At 36.5% G+C, this 14,483-nt stretch overlaps 1 protein-coding gene and 1 pseudogene across 9 annotated transcripts; one reads left to right on the plus strand and one right to left on the minus strand.

Moving 5' to 3' along the window:
• The first annotated feature begins 756 nt into the window (after nucleotides 1–756).
• LOC130733462 (uncharacterized) lies at nucleotides 757–12,962 on the plus strand. 9 transcript variants are annotated; one of them, XM_057585656.1, is made up of 12 exons: nucleotides 758–992; nucleotides 1,345–1,373; nucleotides 1,923–2,002; nucleotides 2,625–2,649; nucleotides 2,761–2,880; nucleotides 3,374–4,656; nucleotides 5,110–5,177; nucleotides 9,498–9,596; nucleotides 9,696–10,141; nucleotides 10,636–10,821; nucleotides 12,093–12,200; nucleotides 12,496–12,962. In XM_057585656.1, exons 8-12 carry the CDS (start codon nucleotides 9,521–9,523, stop codon nucleotides 12,745–12,747), a joined length of 1,068 nt encoding a protein of 355 aa, XP_057441639.1. In that variant the 5' UTR covers nucleotides 758–992; nucleotides 1,345–1,373; nucleotides 1,923–2,002; nucleotides 2,625–2,649; nucleotides 2,761–2,880; nucleotides 3,374–4,656; nucleotides 5,110–5,177; nucleotides 9,498–9,520; the 3' UTR covers nucleotides 12,748–12,962. The 9 variants fall into 9 exon arrangements, with proteins under 9 accessions (XP_057441640.1, XP_057441639.1, XP_057441637.1 ...); XM_057585654.1 differs by having other exon boundaries at nucleotides 1,923–2,880; nucleotides 3,374–3,458; nucleotides 4,462–4,656; XM_057585651.1 differs by having other exon boundaries at nucleotides 1,923–2,649.
• On the minus strand, nucleotides 7,344–9,350 carry LOC130717415 (uncharacterized; annotated as a pseudogene).
• Nucleotides 12,963–14,483: the final 1,521 nt, after the last annotated feature.

The following is a 14,483-nucleotide window of genomic DNA, read 5'->3' on the forward strand; positions in this document are numbered from 1 at the left end:
AACTGCCAAATAACTGGCTACTAAAAGACATGATAATTGTTATTTAAAGTTTGTGTACATTATTTAGTGCAGAATATCCGACAATGGGACCCATTCTTATGATTTTATTTTATTTTTATCTTTTATTCGTGATTAAATCAAGGAGTAACAACTCTTCCATTAAAATGCGAGTCTCTAATTGTAAGTTAAATGTCATCTTCATCAGTGTTATTCCTTTAAAGTCTGTTAAACTCCTATAGAGTGGAATATGACCTATCTCCCTTTTTTCACAGTGAAGAAAGCTTTTGGTGATCGAAGAGATTTGAAAGCAATTTTCAATTTCTTGAGGTTATATCTTTAACTACGGGCTCTATACATTAAAAGGTCACTAATGTGTGCACTCAGTAAAATAAAATTCAAATTTATGATTTAAAATAAATTTAGTTATATTAATCTATAAAATAACTTTAATAACACAAAATTAAAAAAGAATTATACTAAAAACAAAAATGAATATCCCCGTGCATCGCACGGATAAAAGGACTAGTACTATATATAAAGGGAGAGTTTTTGCAGCCTTGGGGTAAAACAGTAATTTGAAAAAATAAATGTACATGAACTTAATTTTTTCATGGGTAATTTAGTAAATCTGAATATAATTAGTTAAAGATTACATCATGGCCATCTGTTACTTTCAATCATCGCCGTCTGTTTCGTTTGTTCTGTATCTCGCTTGAATTCTTTTGAGTCTTTTCGTTTTCACCTTCTCCCTTTTCATCTTCCTTCACCTGTTTCCGTTTTCACTCCTCTTTTAACCTTCCCTTTTGCCTTCGTGACACTCACTTTTTATCTTCTGTCCATGACCATTGAGGTGTCATGGAGGTTGTCCGGGGTCTGTAGTGAGGGTGAGGGTTTTGGCAGCGGCGCGGAAGACGGAATGGCGACAGGACTGGCGAAACGTCTTTCTATTATCCTTTGAAACCCCATTCACGTGAGAGAAGATCCTCAATCAGGTAAGAACTGTTTCTTCTCCTCACTAATTTAGATCTTTGCACTAACATTTCAGCTTTTTCTACAAACTCTCTCTGTTCTGCTCTATGTCAATTCCTTTTCATTTTTCCTTTCAGAACCTCTTTTCCGCTGCCGCTTAGCAAAGCCCACCATCTGTTTCGCTCTTTGTCAATTCATTTTTATTTTGCCGTTCAGAACCCTTTTATGCTTTCCATTTTTTAACTTTTTGCATCTTCGTTATCTTTCTAACTCCTTTTTCGTTTCTCTTATATTGTGCAGTGCATTGTTGTTACTGTTAGGAGCTTCATTAACATGCCTTTTCTGACCCCTTGCATGTCTATTCATTACTTTCAGGTGTTTTTCCAGCAAATTCCATCCTTTGGGTGAGTACAATGAAGTCTTTTTTCCTTATTATCGTATTTTGTTCATCACTAATCTTATTGTCTATTTTAGGGATCCAAACTTTCTCAGTTAAGGTATTCCATGCTTTTGATTTTTGTTTGATTCGTGTACTCTCTTGATTTGCTTTTTCATGTGTTATTTGAAATCAATACTGCAATCTGATTTAGGGTGCCATCTCCTCTTCTCCAACTCCGATAATAGAAAGACATTTTCGGAGGATCTTCTCCCCTTTCCAAGTTTCTTTATGGGTGAATAATACTCTATATTTCTAGCTAAACAATTAGGGTGGTTACAATTGAATTTATGTCCTTTGAATTCTATAATCAGTTAAAGGATGTGTCAAATTTTTTACATATGATAAGCTTTGGCCTCTTTACACCATTCATTGCTATTCTGTTGTGATTTTTCACCAAAAGTCCCTTCTGATTGGTCTAAAATAAACATTTTATGTTTCCCTTTCTCTTCATTTTAGATCAAATATGTAAGTGGCTCATATGATTCTGGCAATGTCTTCTTCTTATTGAATACAGAGAATTCAAAGCATGAATCTTCGAGAATAGTATAGAGTGTTCATCGCGGAGGCTTTTCTATCTTTCACTTTCAGTTTTTGGTAACTCTTCCTCCAAAATTGGTTACTCTTCCCTTTTAGTTTTGGTAAATTTGCCATTTTAGTATTGCTAACTTTGCCTGCAATTCATATTTTTAAAATTGGATTTGTGATATTATTGGATTTGTCACTTATTACATATTACAGGTTTATTTATAAATCTTGATAAATAGAATATTTCTTTTGCTTTGTGTTGTACCCTTTTAAGTTTTTGCTCTCATTTGTACCTATTTTTGTTTGAATGATGGATTGCTTTGTTCAAATCTGGTGCCAAAAAAGACAAATTAGAAATTCTATTGAATTCTATTATTATGTTGTTCATTAAAAACTTTTTGTTTGTGCTGAAATCACATTAATTTGAGCCCTTTGTCAGTGGTGGATTACTTTTGTGTGCAACTACCGTAAGTTGATACCTCTTTGATATTCTCCAAACCATATTAGCAGTTTCAGTTTAAAATTTGTTTTTTGTGAACAATATCTAACATTTATTATGTGTGGTGAACAAAAGATTTAAGGCTTTATTTTATAAAAGCTTTTGAGAAATGATTTAATTGAGACCATGTCATGTGAAATGTGATATTTCTCTTTTGCCAAATGCACCTGCTGCCAAGCTAACATTGAGCAGTTTGATTCTCCGGAGAAATCATAAGGTAATATTAGAAATCTTGCCCACTGCTCTCATTCTCCTGGTGGACTGGTGGTAACATAACATGCTATAACTTTTATGGTGGTAAACTTACTCTCAATGTGTATTTATGCAGTTCAATCTAAAAGGCCTGCATACCCATCATTAAATACAATGACAATAGTTTGGGATAAGTTGGAAGCTTTGGTGAAAAAGGAGAATTTGCAGCTAAACCCTATCTTCTACTTTTTTGGGGGTAAATATTTAAGCTTAACTAACCACCTTATTTCATTAAAGTTATCTCAGCAAGATTGCTTTATTTTTCAATGTTTTTGTTTATGTGATTATCTTTTCATGGATTTGGATTACCTTGATGGTGTGGAGCTAATCAGCTGGTGGTGCACAATTTCTTGCCAGCAGCAAGTCCAAATCAATGGCAAGCCAGTACATGGGTGGACTATTTGCAGTGATTTGAAAACTAAACGATATTGTTAAAATTTGAACTTGGGGGGACTGAAATTAAATTTTGGTTAAAATAGATGTCCTAAATTATAAACCAATTTCATTATATGTTTCCAGAAAAAAAATTAGAAGATTACGTACATCATGAACTAATTGTGTGTTAACTCTTATGTAATATATTATTTTTTATATATAATATTTACGTAATGAGCCAAGCAAGTCATATGTGAGATTGTGAGTCAATCATTTTGTGCTTGCTTATCCCTTTTCCTTTGTCAACTTTGCAGCTAGAGTCAAATTGAACATTACTTTTGCTTTCAATAGAGTGGAAAGGAATAGGATCCAAGAAGGTGGAAGGAAGTCCTCCACAAGGTATGAAGTTGAAGAAATGAGAGTATTGATTCAGTACATGAGAGTTCAAATTCACTCACCGTTTATAAGTAATTTAAGGGGTGGCCTTTATGTTTCCAAGTCCCTCTATAAATGCCTATATAGGGATTTTTGCCTTTCAAACTGGGAACTGGGAACATCACATATCACTACCAAATTGAAGTAACTTTGAATTTAAAGGGCCCTTTGAATGTTTTTGCTGGAGTAAATATGTGAATATTTTTTTTTTCCATTTACTTTTGCATTTGTCAATATGGGTCAGCCCATATGAGTTGGGTTGAAAACGGGTTGAGTTGTGTCAACCTGGGTACAAATTTAACAAAAAAAACACACAAAAGCCAAAAATGAATATCCCCGTGCATCGCACGGATAAAAAGTACTCCCTCCGTTCCTTAATATAAGTCACATTTTTTGAAAAAAATTTGTTCCTAAATATAAGTCACTTTCTAATATCTAGGAAGCATTAAATAATTTTTTTCAAATTCACCCTCATATTTAATATGAAAGAGATTATGAACTTTTTGAATATTAACTTGGAGAGAAAAAATCATAGGAAAGTAAATAAGGGTAGTCTAGGAAAGCTAATCATTTCCTTTACAAATTTATTGTTACTAACTACTTTTCTTAATCTAAGAGAATTAGTTATTTGTGACTTATAAATAGAAACAGAGGGAGTACTAGTCATTTCATAATGGAAACCATACAACTTATACTAACTATTAGGACTGTTCATGGTTCTCTCAGAACCGAAGCTAACAAAAAACCGAACCGAAAACTGAACCGTTAAGAACCAAACCGTTAAGAACCGAACCGAACTCGAACCTAAATTTAAAAACCGGTTCGGTAACCGAACCAAAATCTCAAAACCGGTTCGGTTCCGATATATCCATTTATCCTGTTTCCACACAACCAATAACCAGTTAACCACATTCCAAAGTCCTGAACCGAGAAGTGAGAACCAGTGATGAGTGAACCCTAATTTCAGCGCCGCGCCTCCTGCTCCTCCCGCCAGCCGCCTCGCCACCTCCTCATTCCGGCAGCGCCTCCTCCTCCTCCTTCCGGTCGCGCCGCCGTCACCTTGACCACGGCCAGCACGGCAGAACCGCTGTCACCTTGACCACCGAGCTCAGATTCTTCCCACCAACAACGACGTTCCAACGCAGGTGATCTGAGGTCGTAGGTAAGCTTTCTATTTGTTTGATTATCTATTCATTGTAGTTTCTGATCTGGGTTTGGTTCATTTTTGCTGATTATTTGATGATTGCTTTTCTATAATCGTTTGTGATGCTCTAATTATTGGCTCAAAAACCAGTTTAACTTTTGAGCTGAATTGAACTGCACCCTTAATTGTAATTAACATGTTAATAAGCTCCCTAAATGTAGTTTTCCTTCGGTTGTTATTTGACATTGGGGGGTTGCTATATGTTATGTTATAAGTATATATCAATAGCTCTTTGAATGTAGCTTTCCTTCGATTGTTATTTGAATCCCTTGTGAATTTTCAAAAGCATCCTAGTATTGTTTAATCATGTACCATTGTACCTAATATTGTTTTTATCTGGTAGATCTGCTTTTGATATTTAGTATTTACAGTCATGTTGAGTTCATTGTCTCATTTGCGTAAATTTGCCAGGTTGAAGTCCCAGATGCTTTGTTAGAGCTGTACTTGCTGCTGAGATTGACACAATTTGATAATTAGAGGTATATGCTGATTTGCAGGCTGCAACACTGATATAACTTGTTCTTTTGCTGCTATTTGTGTCTTAGAATCACTATCTTTTGCTGTAATCAGCCAATGTAGTTATGTGCTTGTTGCTTTGATAAGTTGCATCATGACAATGTAGTTTTTTGAATAGATGTCGTCACCAAGTAACCAGATGGATTCCGAGTTCCAAGAAACTATGCAAGATTCAATATTTTCTACACCAGTTACTAACACTGGAGTTGATGTTACATTCCCACCACATCCTAGCACATCAACTGGCAAAAGGAAACAACCCTCAGAAGTGTGGCTCCACTTTTCACAACAGCCTAATGATAAGAGAAGGGCTGCGTGTAACTAATGTGGTACTCTCATTAGTAGGAATGGAACAAGTACTATGCGGACCCATTTGATGAGATGCTCGCAATATCCAGGCAGTGAAAAAAATAAGAGAAGAAAAGATGGTCCATTTCCGCAGGCTGCAGAAGGACAAGTAGGAAGTGGCATTGTTTCTTCGCCTACGGTCTTTAAGTTTGACCAAGACATATGCCGAACATAACTTGTGAGGATGTTTATTGCTGCTGAACTTCCATTCCGGTTTGTCGAAAATGAAGCCTTTCGCCAGTTTCTGAGTGTTCTGCAACCGCGATTTGCTGTCATTTCGCGGTCTATTCTGAGGAGGGACATTGAAAAAATGTTTATTGACGAACAAGTGAAGTTGAAAAGGTTCATGTCCAAACATTGTGGTAGGGTGTGTCTTACAACAGACACATGGACTTCTGTGTAGAATTATTGTTATATGAGTTTGGCTGCGCATTTTATTGATGATGATTGGAACTTGCAGAAAAAGATTATAAACTTTCGGAAAGTTACGGGACATTCTGGAGTGGTTATATCTAACAATGTCGAGTTGTTTCTGAATGAGTGGGAGCTAAGTCAAGTCTTGACTATAACTGGGGACAATGCTACATCTAACGATTCTGCGATTGACAAGCTTAAAAATAGTTTCTTGCCATTGAACAGGGTGATTTTGAATGGTGAGTATCTTCACATGCGTTGTTGTGCGCATATACTCAACTTGATTGTCAAAGAGGGTATGAAAGAGATTGATATTTCTATTTTGAGGATTCGAAATGCTGTGAGATATATGAAGTGCTCTACTAAAAGATTTCTAAAATTCATGAGCTATGCTGAAAGTGTGCATATATCATACAAAGGTATGCTGAGTTTAGATACAGATACTAGGTGGAATTCAACATACACAATGTTGGAGGCAGCTGTACAATATGAGAAGGTTTTTGTGTTGTATGAAGCACGAGATTCCAAGAATTAAAAAAGATGAGAAAATCTTTGTATGTGAAAGCCTCACAAACACTCGACTCCAGAACAAGTCCTCTTAGGCCTCAATCGCATTGAAACAGCTTGGCTAACGAGTTTTTGCCTAAGAATGCAGAGTAGCATACAGGAAAAGAGAGTATGGAAGAGTGAAACTGGTGTGAAAGGGGTGACCCTTTGAAGGAGTTACACTCCTTGATTCATAATCAGTCATAACAGCAGCCACTCTTTCTTTGTCTCTTTCTCTCAAAACTTACTTTTCTTCTGAGGTCTATCAATTTGGTCTGACCTGCTAGATTCTAAAGAGGGAGCAATGGAATCTCGCATGGAAGCATTGGAGGAAGCTGTGGAGATGTTGAAGAAAGTAACTTGGGATCAAGGTTCCCAATTGGCTAAGATAAAGACACGGCAAGAGGAGCTTGATGAAACAAAAACATCGAGATCCTCATGGGAAAGCAGGCACAGAAACAAGGGCCATATGAGGAGGAAGGAACCAGCAAACAACCAAATTTTGAAGGATCGAAGATGAGTGAAGAACTTGTGGAACAGGCAAATCCTGAAGGTAAACGTTTGACGTGAAGGATGACGAAATCCATTCATGGAGAAAGAAGCTGGAGTCCCAAGGGAGATATAACTTGCTTTTATCAGCATGGACAGGGTGCTTTGCATTAGTTTCGTTTCCTGAGGTAGATGAGTCCAGAACTATCGTGGGAGGACTTCACAGCAGCAATAACTCAGATTTGGGGGAAGAAGCATGGGAAATTTACATGAGCATGCCTCTACCTTAATGCAAGGAGGCACCATTGAAGATTATATGCAAGAGTCTTGGCTCAAGCAATTGCACTCCCAGATAACCAGTTACTTGATTTTTCCTTAGGTGGGTTAAAACCAGAAATAAGATTACCAGCTTCTTTCTAAACGGTCACACAAAATGCTCCAAAACAAGTGTAGTAATCTCACAGACTAAAATATGGTAAAAAAACCTTGTATGCTTTACTCGCAACTGAATATGAGCACTTAAATTTTGCAAAAACTCGTACGACAGCCAACTTTATAGGCAAAGATACTGCAGGTGTATTCACCATGTTAAACAACATCTCCAATGTAATACATGCAAAATCATCTGAATATCTCACAGAAGCATCCAGCAGCAAATAATGATGCTATTACCTGTAAAAAACTAACATAAAAAAGTATATACAAGGAAGTTTGACTAAAATAATAAGAGCTCAAAAGAAAAGACAACTAGGGGAATGCCACAATGTAATCAAACTACATTATAATGTGAAAAAGGCAATACATTGTCCAATAATTGTCAATTCACCCATGTATAATCTCACACATATTGATGTGTTTGGGTAAATAGCTTAGTTAAGTGTTTAAGGTAAGCTATATTCATAAGTTAACCAAACACGTGCAAAAGTGCTTATGCTACGAGATAACCTCAAATAAGCTCTTTCAAATGCAGCCTAAATTTAGTATGCAGTTTTCGGTCGCCATACAATTGCAGAATTTACACAAGGAAAAAATGACTAGGTGCTAAAGTATCAGAATGATATATTCACATATAATACTCCATAATTGACAGATTTTATTGATGAAATTAGAATTGGACCACCAGAACCACAGCAACAGTAAATTACACTTATGTTACCTCACAATCATGAGTTGAAACGAGGCTGGAAAGTATCAAGTATCGTATTTGAACATTATCATTGTCAAAATCAGCCCAGCAACCAAACAGAACCAAAGCCAGTGCCTTGGACTCTGAATCTCCATTTTGGAAGACAGATTTCACTCTCTTCAACATCTCCAAGTGGTTAGCTACTCTAGCCTTTGATAGCAAGCCCTTACACTGCTTGTGTTTCCCATTATCACGGTGCTTTCGTTCAAACAAGAAAACCCTGACAATAGAAAACCTGATTTCTTTGTCACCTCCTCTAAAGGCATCAGCAAGGCGTAAGAGGATGGCATTGGCAAACAGCCTATCTTCTCCTGGAACAAGGCCAAATATGGCATTGGAATCAATACCAGACTCGAACTCTCTACTCCATAGCTGAAGGTGGGGCCCCAATTTCAATATGGCTTTGACAGGTACACCTGATGAAAGATGAGACTCGGTGAAAACACAAACATAAAAAAAAAAACATAAGAAATTAATAAGAAATAAGAAAGAAATGGCTATGTGACCTGGTTTACTAGAACGGAGGCCCTTCTCAAGTTGGATGCTCCATTCCATGGCACAAGCAGCACAAGTTGGTTCCATGGTAGATTCCCTTATGCCTAGAACTGCTGGCAAGAGATAATTGAGCTCAATGATTTAAGCAGACCCAACTTTACAATTAATTAAAAGCGCTCCACAAGCTCCCTAACAGATTCATTGCTCCGTCTCAATACATAGAAAACTGAATATGTAGCATACCACCCAAGGTTGACAGAATCACGAAGTAGGACGGAGACAGGGTTCAGAATCATAAAAATTCAAAGATGAGTTTTTTCATGGAAGAATGAAGATACAGATGGGTTTTTGGTACTTTGGATGTAAAGCTTTCTTTTGGTAGATTGGGGATGCAAATCTTTCATTGGGTAAATTGGGATGTAAAACTTTATTTTGGTTTTTGAGTACTTTATATATGATAATAACAATATTATGGATTATGCAAGTCTATTATGGTGCTTGTTATTATTTAAAGTTTTTCTTTCTTATTTATGTTATGGTATTTTGTACGCATATATATGAATTAATATATATTCGTAGAGTCGTAGCATCCGTGTTACGTTACGTTTATACAATTTTTATGATTCTGAACCCTGTCTCCGTCCTACTTCGTGATTCTGTCAACCTTGGGTGGTATGCTACATATTCAGTTTTCTATGTATTGAGACGGAGCAATGAATCTGTTAGGGAGCTTGTGGAGCGCTTTTAATTAATTGTAAAGTTGGGTCTGCTTAAATCATTGAGCTCAATTATCTCTTGCCAGCAGTTCCAGGCATAAGGGAATCTACCATGGAACCAACTTGTGCTGCTTGTGCCATGGAATGGAGCATCCAACTTGAGAAGGGCCTCCGTTCTAGTAAACCAGGTCACATAGCCATTTCTTTCTTATTTCTTTCTTATTTCTTATTAATTTCTTATGTTTTTTTTTATGTTTGTGTTTTCACCGAGTCTCATCTTTCATCAGGTGTACCTGTCAAAGCCATATTGAAATTGGGGCCCCACCTTCAGCTATGGAGTAGAGAGTTCGAGTCTGGTATTGATTCCAATGCCATATTTGGCCTTGTTCCAGGAGAAGATAGGCTGTTTGCCAATGCCATCCTCTTACGCCTTGCTGATGCCTTTAGAGGAGGTGACAAAGAAATCAGGTTTTCTATTGTCAGAGTTTTCTTGTTTGAACGAAAGCACCGTGATAATGGGAAACACAAGCAGTGTAAGGGCTTGCTATCAAAGGCCATAGTAGCTAACCACTTGGAGATGTTGAAGAGAGTGAAATCTGTCTTCCAAAATGGAGATTCAGAGTCCAAGGCACTGGCTTTGGTTCTGTTTGGTTGCTGGGCTGATTTTGCCAATGACAATGTTCAAATACGATACTTGATACTTTCCAGCCTCGTTTCAACTCATGATTGTGAGGTAACATAAGTGTAATTTACTGTTGCTGTGGTTCTGGTGGTCCAATTCTAATTTCATCAATAACATCTGTCATTTATGGAGTATTATATGTGAATATATCATTCTGATACTTTAGCACCTAGTCATTTTTTCCTTGTGTAAATTCTGCAATTGTATGGCGACCGAAAACTACATACTAAATTTAGGCTGCATTTGAAAGAGCTTATTTGATGTTATCTCGTAGCATAAGCACTTTTGCACGTGTTTGGTTAACTTATGAATATAGCTTACCTTAAACACTTAACTAAGCTATTTACCCAAACACATCATTATGTGTGAGATTATACTTGGGTGAATTGACAATTATTGGACAATGTATTACTTTTTTCACATTATAATGTAGTTTGATTACATTGTGGCATTCCCCTAGTTGTCTTTTCTTTTGAGCTCTTATTATTTTAGTCAAACTTCCTTGTATATACTTTTTTATGTTATATTGGATTAGTTTTTTACAGGTAATAACATCATTATTTGCTGCTGGATGCTTCTGTGAGATATCAGATGATTTTGCATGTATTACATTGGAGATGCTGTTTAACATGGTGAATACACTTGCAGTATCTTTGCCTATAAAGTTGGCTGTCGTACGAGTTTTTGCAAAATTTAAGTGCTCATATTCAGTTGCGAGTAAAGCATACAAGGTTTTTTTACCATATTTTAGTCTGTGAGATTACTACACTTATTTTTCTTTGACATAAATTTTCTATTGATATATATATATATATATATATATATATATATATATATATATATATATATATTATTATGCACTTCGTTTCGTGACTTTCTGGCTATTCTTGTTTTGGAGCATTTTGTGTAACCATTTAGAAAGAAGCTGGTAATCTTATTTCTGGTTTTAACCCACCCAAGGAAAAATCAAGTAACTGGTTATCTGGGAGTGCAATTGCTTGAGCCAAGACTTTGAACTCTTGCATATAATCTTCAATGGTGCCTCCTTGTCATAAGGTAGAGGCATGCTCATGTAAATTTCCCATGCTTCTTCCCCCAAATCTGAGTTATTGCTGCTGTGAAGTCCTCCCACGATAGTTCTGGACTCATCTACCTCAGGAAACGAAACTAATGCAAAGCCACCCTGTCCATGCTGATAAAAACAAGTTATATCTCCCTTGGGACTCCAGCTTCTTTCTCCATGAATGGATTTCGTCATCCTTCACGTCAAACGTTTACCTTCAGGATTTGGCTGTTCCACAAGTTCTTCACTTATCTTCGATCCTTCAAAATTTGGCTGTTTGCTGGTTCCTTCCTCCTCATATGGCCCTTGTTTCTGTGTCTGCTTTCCCAGGAGGATCTCGATGTTTTTGTTTCATCAAGCTCCTCTTGCCGTGTCTTTATCTTAGCCAATTGGGAACCTTGATCCCAAGTTACTTTCTTCAACATCTCCACCGCTTCCTCCAATGCTTCCATGCGAGATTCCATTGCTCCCTCTTTAGAATCTAGCAGGTCAGACCAAATTGATAGACCTCAGAAGAAAAGTAAGTTTTGAGAGAAAGAGACAAAGAAAGAGTGGCTGCTGTTATGACTGATTATGAATCAAGGAGTGTAACTCCTTCAAAGGGTCACCCCTTTCACACCAAAGCATGCTAAGGTATAAAGAATTATGCTACCTGAATGCTCAATTCCCCTAGTTGTGTGTCTTCCCTCCTAACTACCCACTGTCTTTTTTGTTTCTTTTAGTGTATACCTTCCATATTTTTTCCATCCCATTAGCTAGTTCCCTACTCCTCAACATGTGTTCTTACGACTAGTTTTCAAATTTAACATTGGTGTAAAATAGCATAACGAGATTGTTATAGTGTTCAACTTATGTAAACTTTTAACTGTCTTTGTTGTCTGTTTCTTTCTTGAAATCATCTGTATAATCTTATCTTATGTGATCATTGATTGGATGCAGATAGGTCTACAGTTGATATTAAATTCTTCAAATGAAGATCTTTTGGTAGCTATGCTATTCTCACTTTCAAAACTGGCTTCTGTTTCTACAGTTCTAGCCTCCAATGAGGTACGAGCCATTTTTATTCTCCTATTTGAAAGATTGTGTGAACATTTGCCCAAGGTGTCTATGTTTCCTTCAACTGGAAGATCTTGTTTCTCACTAACATTATTAATTTAATTGGCTGACAAGTTAATGGTAAAATCATATTGTTGAATGAATAAAATGGGGGAACTCCATTCAAACAAAAATTAAGGGAGACTAGAATTGCTCATTCAACCAGAACTAAAAGTGCATTTAAGCCTAATATTTATTTGAATGCTTTTCAAAAAAAAAATTTGTATCATTTGGATTTTGGATTCAGGTGGACTTTCTACTGTCATTTGTCAAGCGAGAAGTAGCTTCACATGTGCAAGAAACAGCATCCAAATGCATACATTATCTATTAAAAAATAATCCAGCTCTAAAGCTTTATTGTAATGAGTCCTTTGAGCTCCCAGATGGACAGACCCTAGAACACTCACCCTCTGAAGATCAAGCTTGGAAAGATGATTGGAGAGATGATGAAATAGTAGAACTGAAGAATTTGTTTCCGGATTTGGAAGCACCTCTATAAATAGTAAAAATATTAGTTCAATTGTTTTAACAAGAAATTTAAATATTTAAATATTTTTATTTTTGTATATTTTATCCATTCGAGAAATTTAATTCAAAGGTAAATATCGAATTTACATGTACTAGTTTATGACCCGTGCCAGGCACGGGGGAATTTAATTTTGAATGTAAGTTTAAAATTTATTATTCAAATATTGATTAATTTTTATTGGGTAATTAGAGTGTCGTGGTTTGGTTTTGTTGTATTTCTGCACATTTGTTGTTTATTTTTTATCGAAGCATAGTTTTTTTGAGAAAATAAATAGACAATTGTTGGCGTAGGTGTTGCTGCAAAGCACGATGTTTTAGGGGCAAATTTATGAGAGTGATATGTGAAAATAGAACAAATTATAAATTAAACTAACAACTTTCGAATAATGGTAAATGCTCGACTGTGGTGTAATTGTAATGTAGCCGGAAAAAAACGTGAGGTTAAACTTTAGAACTGCCAAAACACCTTATTGGTAAAGGGTTAAACCTAAAAACCGTCCCTGAACTTTGAGCCAGATTTGATTTTCGTCCCTTGCCGGAAAATCTTCCTATGCATGCCTTCAAACTTACGTTTTCTTTTGAAACTATCCTTACCGCCAATTTAGCTCCGGCCGCCGTGACCAAGTGTCACTTTTGGCCTACGTGAACATGCCACATCATTTAATGAAATGACGTGTATTTTTTTAAAAAAATAAAAAATAAAAAATATAATTTTAAGTCCCCAAATCTCAGAATGATAATTTCTAACCTCATAATCTTCTTCACCTTCTTCAATCTTCATCATCATTTTCCAGAATCATCCCCGAAGGTTAGCTCAAGTGGTAAGAGCTAGGGGACATAAGGGTTGGGGAGGGGAAGGTCTAGGGTTCGAATCCTTGAAGAAAAATTTGAAGGGATTTTCTAACTTACTAACAACTAACCACTAACATTTGCCTATAAAAAAAACAAATCTTCACCTTAAATCTTCATCCTCATTTTTCCAGCAGCTTCATTCTTCACCATCTTCTTCTTCCCCCACCCACCACCACGCCTCCAACCTCAACACCACAGCCACCCCCAAACCTAGAAACCCACCACCACCCATACCCCTTCATCTAGCCCAGCCACAAGATTACCAATCGCCTTGAGTGCCCTTCTGTTCCTTACTTCTCTTGCTACTATCTTTTGTTTATTCTCAACTAAAATCAACGAACAAAGCAAAATCAGAAGAAAAAAAAATCACACCCAAAACGACGCAGAAGAAAATTTGATCAAAGCAATCAGTACTAAAACAAAGAATCATTTGAAAATTGGGTACCCATTTGATGAATAATGGTAGAAAGTTTCATTCTTGAAGTAAATAGTCAACTGGGCAACAAAAAAACCACCCCATATTTCATAATTCCCATTTCCACCGATTTCATTATGTTTCCGACTCTCACTCGCTCACTCAATCTCCTTCCGATTCTCTCACGCCACCCTCCGTTAGAGTTTCTCTCTCTCTCTCTCTCTATATATATATATATATATATATATACCTTTCTCTCTCTTCTCCTCTCTCACTCTCTCTCCCAATCGCTGCCGCCTCCTCCTCGCACCACCCAATCAGAAAACCCGCTTGCTTCTCCTGTCTTGGCTCGAGATCCGGGCCAAGAATAGAAGATTCCCTGTAATTTGTAAAAAAAAAAAAAAAAAACTGAACGTAGATTGAATTTTTATGTAAACTCC

Source organism: Lotus japonicus, chromosome 1, assembly GCF_012489685.1.
Source record: "Lotus japonicus ecotype B-129 chromosome 1, LjGifu_v1.2".
Classification (NCBI taxonomy): domain Eukaryota; kingdom Viridiplantae; phylum Streptophyta; class Magnoliopsida; order Fabales; family Fabaceae; genus Lotus; species Lotus japonicus.